This window comes from Chelonia mydas, chromosome 15, assembly GCF_015237465.2.
Source record: "Chelonia mydas isolate rCheMyd1 chromosome 15, rCheMyd1.pri.v2, whole genome shotgun sequence".
NCBI lineage: Eukaryota > Metazoa > Chordata > Testudines > Cheloniidae > Chelonia > Chelonia mydas.
Genome location: NC_057856.1, coordinates 481,797 through 491,357, shown reverse-complemented (window position 1 = coordinate 491,357; position 9,561 = coordinate 481,797). Strand labels below are relative to the sequence as shown.

Below are 9,561 nucleotides of genomic sequence, written 5' to 3'. Positions count from 1 at the left end.
TGGGGGAAGGAGCTGGGAGCGCTCCTGACCTGCCACGGGACAGCTGTACCTGGCTGTCTGCCTCTGTAACTTCCACCCCGCGCATCTGGAGCGGCGGGGCTTTCACCCCCCAAAGCTGATGCCCAAACAAATCGGCCCGTTCACGGTGCCGCCGGCCTCCTCGCTGTTTTTGTGGACACAGACGGGCACGGCTACCCCCCGACAAGGGACAGATGGTTCACTCCGCACAGCGGAGGGGTGGGGCCTGTGCGGTTGCCGTGGTAACGGGTAGCGACGAAGGCGGTAACGCAGGCCGCTCGGGGGCAGGTGGGTTCCCTCCCGGGGCCTTGTGTCCGCGGGTCCCGGCCCGGGCCCCGCCCAGGCTCTCTGCCAGGCTGGGGCGTCGGGGGTTTGCCCGGGTCGCGCGTCGGGGAGCCGCGAGTCCGGGCGCGGCGCTTCGCGAGCCGGGTCTCTGGGCTCCGCGCGACTGGCTCGGGGCCTCCGCTGCCCCGTGGGCGGGCGCTGGCAGAGAACCGGCCTCGGGGCGCTCGGCTGGAAGCGGCCGGGGGCAGGCGGGGGTTACCCGGCCGCCCCCCGTGCGCGCTGCGCGGGGCTGCTGCGTCCAGAGCGGTCCAGACCGGCGAGGGAATGGCTGAGACAGAGGAGTTGGGTGGTGCCATGTCTGCAGTTCATCGATCCGTGTCCAGGGGCCTGGGGGTCCGGGGACGGAAGGGCAGCCAGTGCTAGTGGTGCCATGTGCAACGCGCGCACACCTTACTTGTGTCTGCGGGTGAAGTGTGGTACTTGTCTCTGACACGTGTATACATGCCACTGCTGTCTCCTGGGTGGACTCAGAACTGCTTGCCCGATTGCCAACCTGATTGCCTTCCATGGCGAGATCACTGGCTCTGTGGATATGGGGAAAGTGGTGGATGTGATATATCTTGACTTCAGCAAAGCTTTTGACACGGTCTCCCACAGTATTCTTGCCAGGAAGTTAAAAAAGTATGGGCTGGATGAATGCACTATAAGGTGGATAAAAAGTTGGCTAGATTGTCAGGCTCAACGGGTAGTGATCAACGGCTCCATGCCTAGTTGGCAGCCAGTATCAAGCGGAGTGCCCCAGGGGTTGGTCCTGGGGCCAGTTTTGTTCAACATCTTTATCAGTGATCTGGATGATGGGATTAATTGCACCCTCAGCAAGTTCACAGATGACACTAAACTGGGGGGAGAGGTACATACGCTGGAGGGTAGGGATAGGGTCCAGAGTGGCCTAGACCAGCGGTTCTCAAAGCCGGTCCGCTGCTTGCTCAGGGAAAGCCCCTGGCAGGCCGGACCGGGCCAAGGGACGTGCTGGCCACCCTTCCCACAGCCCCCATTGGCCTGGAGCGGCGAACTGCGGCCAGTGGGAGCAGCGATTGGCCGAACCTGCAGACGCGGCAGGTAAACAAACTGGTCCGGCCCGCCAGGGTCTTTCTCTGAACAAGCGGCGGACCTGCTTTGAGAACCACTGACCTAGACAAATTGGAGGATTGAGCCAAAAGAAATCTGATGTGGTTCAACAAGGACAAGTGCAGAGTCCTGCACTTAGGAAGGAAGAATCCCATGCATCAGTACTGGCTGGGGACCAACCGGCTAAGCAGCAGTTCTGCAGAAAAGGTCCTGGGGATTACAATGGACGAGAAGCTGGATATGAGTCAGCATTGTGCCCTTGTTGCCAAGAAGGCCAACGGCATATTGGTCTGTGTTAGTAGGAGCATTGCCAGCAGATCGAGGGAAGTGATTATTCCCCTCTATTCGGCACTGGTGAGGCCACATCTGGAGTATTGCATCCAGTTTTGGTCTCCCCACTACAGAAGGATGTGGACAAATTAGAGAGAGTCCAGCGGAGGACAACGGAAATGATTAGGGGGCTGGGGCACATGACTTATGAGGAGAGGCTGAGGGAACTGGGGTTATTTAGTCTGCAGAAGAGAAGAGTGAGGGGGGATTTGATAGCAGCCTTCAACTACCTGAAGAGGGGTTCCAAAGAGGATGGAGCTAGACTATTCTCAGTGGTAGCAGATGACAGAATAAGGAGCAAAGGTCTCAAGTTGCAGTGTGGGAGGTCTAGGTTGGATATTAGGAAAACTGTTTCACTAGGAGGGTGGTGAAGCACTGGAATCGGTTACCTAGGGAGGTGGTGGAATCTCCATCCTTAGAGGTTTTTAAGGTGCAGCTTGAGAAAGCCCTGGCTGGGATGATTTAGTTGGGGATTGGTCCTGCTTTGAGCAGGGGATTGGACTAGATGACCTCCTGGGGTCTCTTCCAACCCTAATATTCTATGATTCTACGTTCACCTATGTGTGATGCCTGGCACCTTGCTCTCTCCTGTTCTCTGCCTCTTGTAGGTTAAGCTCCTGAGGACTGAAATACTTTTTTCCAGCTAGAGTCTTTGGTCTCAATAGAGGGGTAACTGGGTGAACTTTAATAGCGTGTGGTATTCTAGAGGTCTAATGGTCCCTTCTGGCCTTAAATTCTATGGGACTAGTATCAGAGGCTCTATGCAACTAACAGCTAAAGGGTATTCTGTGATTTGGAACAAGAGGAGATGAGTTTTATTCGTGGTGTTGTTGTGAAGTTCCAGTGGCACAACATGCGGTATAATGACAGCTGTGAAGTCTTAGGACTTGTTACAATGCTATACACTGGGCCATAACTTTTATGCCATAGCAGAAGTGACAGCACTTTATCCCACAGTCATGAAGAGCTGAGAGGTACAGTAATGAGTCTGACCTGCCTTGATTTTCTTTCCCTATGGAATCTGCTGGTTAATTTGTTCAGTGTTGTTGTCCGCTGCAGATCTGTCCATCCTGCCAATGAGGGGCATTTTCCTATTGGTGGCCTAAAGTCAACTGACAGAATGGCATACCTGTTGGGCAATCCAAACTGCATGGAGAGCTTGAGGAAGGACATCACCGATCTACAAGGAACCATTATTGATGTCTTCTCCCGGGCTGGAGCAGTGCGTTATCCTTCCTGGAAGTTCCCCAATAAAGTGTCTTGTGATCTGGATCTGGTGGCTTTGCTGGAGCATTACGACTATGTGGAAAATGACCCTGAATTTACCCAGCATTCCCATGTAATGCTCCTCGAACTGGTGATTGACAGGTGAGAGGATGAATACATCTCAGATCTGTTAAGAGGTTGGTCAGTGGACATCCGCAACTCCTTTCAGAAATGCCTGTTGGGAAAACACTACATTCATACAGACCATATATCTGTGTTCAGGTCTTTAGAGTCACATGCATCTGGAAAGCATGGAAGACGTTTCTGTATTCAGCCACTTATCTATGGCTGAGCAACTGTATTTCTTCTTTGAGAAATGTCTCTGCAGAATTCTACCGATAGGATACCTGCCCCTAACACCATGAGCATAGATCTGTATGCACAGTATATTCAAAGAACTTGCAACAGCTTTTAGCTATCTAGCAGCATTTCCCTGAAATTCTCTTCTTATAGGGGGTTGGTAGCAACATAGTATAAGGTTGCCTGACATTTCCCATTATAAGACCCTGTTTTCAGTTAGTTATACATTTACCAAACTTTGATTGTTTGAGCTAAAATTTCCTGTGCTGGATGTCTGCCTCAGGCTCAGTCTTTTGGGAAAGCTTCAGCCAAAATGGTTCAGCCATTTCCAAGGATAGGGAAAAATATGTTGTTTTGGCAAAAACAGTTGTTGACCTTTGAGAAATTCTAACATCTCCATACTTTAGAGCACGGAGAAATTTGGCCTGTGTCAGGGAGGTGCCTTTTGCTGTTCATATGAAAATCTGCCCAAATTTGGCTGTTATAAGTCCTTGAAAAATCTCAGTTTGCACATGCTCAGTAGAGACTTTTTAGAGTTTAACTAAAATCTCTGAAGAGTCCATTCTCACTGAGTATGCTCCAGCTCATCACTGGTTTTGGTGCTGACCAGGCTGTGCATGTGCCATCCCTCCAGAGTTACTGAGCATGATCCATCCCCTCACAGTTCCCAGGTGTGACTGGACTGTGCATGCCTCATTCAGTGCACAGAATGGACCTGCTTTGGGGATGAATCAGGACTATAGTGAAGGAGCCTGCTGTCTCATTTGTGGATGAAGTTGGAAGGTGTCTAGTGAATGAGGCAGAGGATTGTGGGAAGAGAAGGGAGGGCCTTGTGGTTAAGGGAGTTGAATGCTACCCTGGAGAATTGGATTCTATCCCTGCGTCTCCCACAGAGTTCCTATGCAGTGTTGGGCAAGTCACTTAAACCAAAGTTTTCACAGGTGGTCCCTAAGTATGCTCCTCATTTTCGGGGTGCTCAACATGAGAGCCTGGGTCTTGATTTGCATTAGTGCTGAGCACTCCCAGTTACAACTGACGTCAATGGGAGCTGTGCTTTGAACATCTAAAGTGCTGTATAGTGGTAAGTATGTTGAAAAATCAGGTCCTAGGTGTCTCAAGTTGGGCACTGAAAACTAGTGGATACTTTTGCCCTGTGTCTCAGCTCTGCATCTGTAAAATGGGGATGATCTGCGCACCCCCCATCTCACAGGAGTCTTGTGAGGAAAAGTTAATGTTTGCACAGCAGCTACTGTCATGCTGAGCGTCATAGAAAAGTCTATGAGGAAATTAATAATTCAGTCTTCAGAGCAGGGTTTGAATGATGTGCAGTGAACAAGGCCTGGGGCCACACATTAAACAATGAGGATAAAACAAAATATTGAATAGCAGTTCATACAGTGAGCATTGTCCATCATGTGCACTGAATAAGGCAGAGGTTCTATGGAAAAAAATGGCACGAGATCATGTAATTAAGGACTGTGCATTGGCACAAGGGGGCCAAATTAAGAATATGTAGACAACCTTAATTTTGGCATTTCCTAACTTTTGGGTGCTTGACTTTGCAACCTTGACAGTGTTCTTTTAACATAGATTTTGTGTGCAATGTACAGAGGTTTGTGAGTACATATTTGACAGTTACATTAATACTTGGTATTTCTAGAACACTTAACTTGTTCAAAATATTTTACAGCCATGAACTAATTAATCCTCACAGCCTCTCATCTACAATAAGTAGATGAGTTTAGTTATCCCCTCTTTGCCAGTTGGGAAACTGAGGCACAAGTGAACTGAGTTGCTCAAGGCCACCCAGCTAGTGAATGGCAGAGCGGGGACTAGAACTGCATCTCTTGAGTATATCGTCCACTAGCCTGCATTGACTTTTGGCATGTGTAGTTATCAGTACAGATGTCAGTTTTATATTTTAAATCATGGCTCAATCACTAGGCATTTGGGGTGCTTTTTCCATCGGCTTGAAGTAAAATGGTGCTTAATTTTAAAAAAGTAACTCTCAGTGCAGCTTCTCAAGGCTTTACCTTTGTTAAGGCCCATTTAGGATTGCCTTGAATTCATCCACCAGCCAGAAGGCCTGATCACTGGGCTAAAGGGGGACCTACCTCCACATACCCCATCTACAAGCACAGGGGATGGCTTTGAATCTGTGCCCCTGGGAAAGGACAGTCAGGCCCTGAACTCGGAGGAATGTTGCTCCGTAGAGTGACCCAGAACTGGGGAGTTGCACAAGTGGTGACCCACGACTATCCAGCCCCCTGGGATAGAGAGGGTCCCCCTGCCTTGTTTCCACCCCTAAACAGCCTAGGAAGCTGGGGTTTCCCTCTGGGGTATTTTGTGTGCCAAATGCTAACCCTGGGCCACCTCCTTATGTTGTCCCCCAACTTGAAGGGCGGTAGTGACCGACAGCAAAAAGCCCACTCCCAGAAAGAAATCCCATGCAGCTCTAATCCACGGTTTGTTTCTGTCAGAAAGGCTGCTGTTGCTGCTTCAGAGCTTCACAGGCTACATGGAGAATCTCATCAGCGAACAAGCTGTGCCCCCGTCCCGGGCAGTGGGACCCTGCATGTCCATCGGGCTGGCTGTGAGGAAGTACGGGAACAGCATGTTGAAACTGGGAGCGCTCCATCAGCAGCTAGTGACTGAGGTAGGATGTGGCCTAGCGATGCTGGGACCTATGTCATCTAGGATTTGCTATACTAAACCAGATCGTGGTTGAACCTTCAGTGATCAGATTACACTTCGAAGCATGAGCTTTGATTAACCTCATCTAATCCTCAGAACTAGATAAAATTAAATTAGTGGCTGTAATATTAGCCAGCCCCTTTTAAAATCCAGCTACTGTATTTAGCTCTCTGGCCTGCTGAAGCAGGGAGGTCTGCTGGCTGCCTACATGCAGTGTGATCATAGAATCATAGAATATTAGGGTTGGAACAGACCTCAGGAGGTCCAATCCCCTGCTCAAAGCAGGACCAACACCAACTAAATCATCCCAGCCAAGGCTTTGTGAAGCCAGGCCTTAAAACCTCTAAGGATGGAGAGTCTACCACCTCCCTAGGTGTGACGTTGCAGTCCATATGATTTTATGAAAATATGCTAATGAGTATGAATATAATGTAACTGGAATATGCTTCATGCAAAAAGTCTCGTGTAAGGTATCATTACAAAGCCTATAATCTACTGAGTGTGTTCATCCTATTTGCATAAATGTATCATTCTTTTATCTGAAACTAGAAATATGAAATATAACTCTGAGGTCCTATTGTAATTATGCAAAGTGTGGGCCATTATTGGTGGTTTGGAATCTTGATGGCTCCCATCAACTAGGACAATTGACTGTAGATGGCTCTGTTTACTTGCAGGCCTTCCTGTGAGTCAGACTGGGAAGAATGAAAGCTTGGTTTCAGAGTAACAGCCCTGTTAGTCTGTATTCGCAAAAAGAAAAGGAGTACTTGTGGCACCTTAGAGACTAACCAATTTATTTGAGCATAAGCTTTCATGAGCTACAGCTCCGATGAAGCTTATGCTCAAATAGTCTCTAAGGTGCCACAAGTACTCCTTTTCTTTTAATGAAAGCTTGGGGTCTCACAGGACATGTGACCATGTCACCTGGTACTGGAATCCATCTTAAGCCTGGGTCTTTTCCATTTAGACGGAGGGGTGGGGACCCAAAGAGACAAAAGATTCCCTCCTTGTGCCACAGCTATATATAAGGGGGTGGAACAGAATAAAGGGGGCTGCAGTCATGAGAAATGCTCTAGCTACCACCTAAGCTGGAACAAGGACTGTACCGGGGAAAGGATTGGGCCCAGACTAGACTGTAATCCCCAAGTCCTTTTCTGCAGAACTGATGCTTAGCCAGTCGCTCCCCAGCCTGTGCCGGTGCATGGGATTCTTCCTTCCTAAGTGCAGGACTCTGCACTCGTCCTTGTTGAACCTTATCAGCTATCTTTTGGCCCAATCCTCCAATTTGTCTAGGTAACTCTGGACCCTATCCCTACCCTACAGCATATCTACCCTCCCCCCAGTTTAGTGTCATCTGTGAACTTGCTGAGGGTGCAATTAATCCCATCATCCAGATCATTGATAAAGATGTTGAACAAAACTGGCCCCAGGACCAACCTCTGGGGCACTCCGCTTGATACCGGCTGCCAACTAGACATCAAGCCATTGATTACTACCCGTTGAGCCCGACAATCTAGCCAACTTTCTATCCACCTTATAGTCTAGTCATCCAATCCATACTTTTTTAACTTGCTGGCAAGAACACTGTGGGGACCGTATCAAAAGCTTTGCTAAAGTCAAGATGTATCACATCCACCGCTTTCCCCATATCCACAGAGCCAGTTATCTCGTCATAGAAGGCAATCAGGTTGGTCAGGCATGACTTGCCCTTGGTGAATCCATGTTGACTGTTCCTGATTACCTTCCTCTCCTCCAAGTGCTTCAAAATGGATTCTTTAAGGACCTGCTCCAAGATTTTGCCGGGGACTGAAGTGAGGCTGACCAGTTTGTAGTTCCCTGGGTTCTCTTTTTTCCCTTTTTAAAATATGGGCACTATATTTTCCTTTTTCTGATCATCCGGGACCTCCCCCCGATTACCACGAATTTTCAAAGATAATGGCCAATGGCTCTGCAATCACATCAGCCAACTCCCTCAGCACCCTTAGATGCATTAGATCCGGTCCCATGGACTTGTGCATGTCCAGCTTTTCTAAATAGTCCTTAACCTGTTCTTTCACCACTGAGGGCTGCTCACCTCGTCCCCATACTGTGTTGCCCAGTGCAGCAGTCTGGGAGCTGACCTTGTCTGTGAAGACTGAGGCAAAAAAAGCATTGAGTACTTCAGCTTTTTCCACATCATCTGTCACTAGGTTGCCTCCCCCATTCAGTAAGGGTCCCACACTTTCCCTGACCTTCTTCTTGTTGCTAACATACCTGTAGGAACCCTTCTTGTTATCCTTCACATCCCTTGCTAGCTGCAACTCCAGTTGTGCCTTGGCCTTCCTGATTACCCCCCTGCATGCTCTAGCAATATTTTTATACTCCTCCCTAGTCATCTGTCCAAATTTCCACTTCTTGTAAGTTTCCTTTTTGAGTTTCTCCCCAGAGATTTCTTGGCTTGTTAAGCCAAGCTGGTCACCTGCCATATTTGCTATTCTTTCTGCACTTTGGGATGGTTTGTTCCTGCGCCCTCAATAAGGCTTCTTTAAAATACAGCCAGCTCTCCTGGACTCCTTTCCCCCTCATATTAGCTTCCCAGGGGATCCTGCCCATCAGTTCCCTAAGGGAGTCTAAGTCTGCTTTTCTCAAGTCCAGGGTCCATATTCTGCTGCTCTCCTTTCTTCCTTTTGTCAGATCCTGAACTCGACCATCTCATGGTCACTGCTGCCTAGGTTGCCACCCACTTCTACTTCCCTTACCAATTCTTCCCTATTTGTAAGCAGCGGGTCAAGAGGAGCACAGCCCCTAGTTGGTTGCTCCAGCACTTGTACCAGGAAGTTGTCCCCAATACTCTCCAAAAACTTCCTGGATTGTCTGTGCACTGCTGTATTGCTCTCCCAGCAGATGTCAGGGTGATTGAAGTCTCCCATTAGTACCAGGGCCTTTGATCTGGAAACTTCAGTTAGTTGTCCGAAGAAAGCCTCGTCTACCTCATCCTTCTGATTCAGTGGTGCATAGCACATGCCCACCACAACATCACCCTTGTTGCTCTCGCCTCTAAGCTTAACCCAAGGACTCTCAACGGGCTTTTCTCCAGTGTCAAACTAGAGCTCTGAGCAATCGTACCAAAAAAGTAATGCTTTTGTTTGAAATTTATCTGTTACTTTTTTCAAGTGACCCTTTGTTCTCCTATTATGGGGCAAAAAAGGGACGCTGATCACTGTCCCCTTTGTAACCTTAACACTGTTCCTCAGTCATGTTCCCTGAAATAATTCTCTTTCCCAGGATAAATAGTCCCAGTATTTGCCAGACCACCTCCCGAGGGAATCTGGCCAGGTCTCTTTGTAGCCCCTCTTTGAACCTATTCAATCTCAAAAAAAATGTAGCAAAGGTGAAGTTACCATAGCTGACCGCAGACTCCCGCTGACATTCCCTCCCAGTGAGGATGTGCCAGTGTTCAGTCAGGCTTTTTAGTGTTGTACTTTTGGTCCTGTCACCAGCCGTGAAGCAAAGGGGTCTCTATTGAGTTACAGGAATTATTCGTTTCCTGTGTTCCATTTA

General features: G+C 48.6%; 1 protein-coding gene across 3 annotated transcripts in view; it reads left to right on the top strand.

Moving 5' to 3' along the window:
• Nucleotides 1–21: 21 nt before the first annotated feature.
• The window catches only part of CCDC157 (coiled-coil domain containing 157), a 31,384-nt gene continuing 21,844 nt past the window's right edge, over nucleotides 22–9,561 (top strand). The window contains exons 1-3 of one of the 3 annotated variants that reach the window (XM_037878314.2): nucleotides 22–306; nucleotides 2,821–3,129; nucleotides 5,812–5,983. In XM_037878314.2, the coding sequence (XP_037734242.1) occupies nucleotides 2,882–3,129; nucleotides 5,812–5,983 (420 nt within the window). In that variant the 5' untranslated portion in view covers nucleotides 22–306; nucleotides 2,821–2,881. Of the gene's footprint in view, nucleotides 307–2,199; nucleotides 2,736–2,820; nucleotides 3,130–5,807; nucleotides 5,984–9,561 lie in introns of those variants that run through there. The other 2 variants (XM_037878315.2, XM_027830683.3) reach the window with 2 other exon arrangements.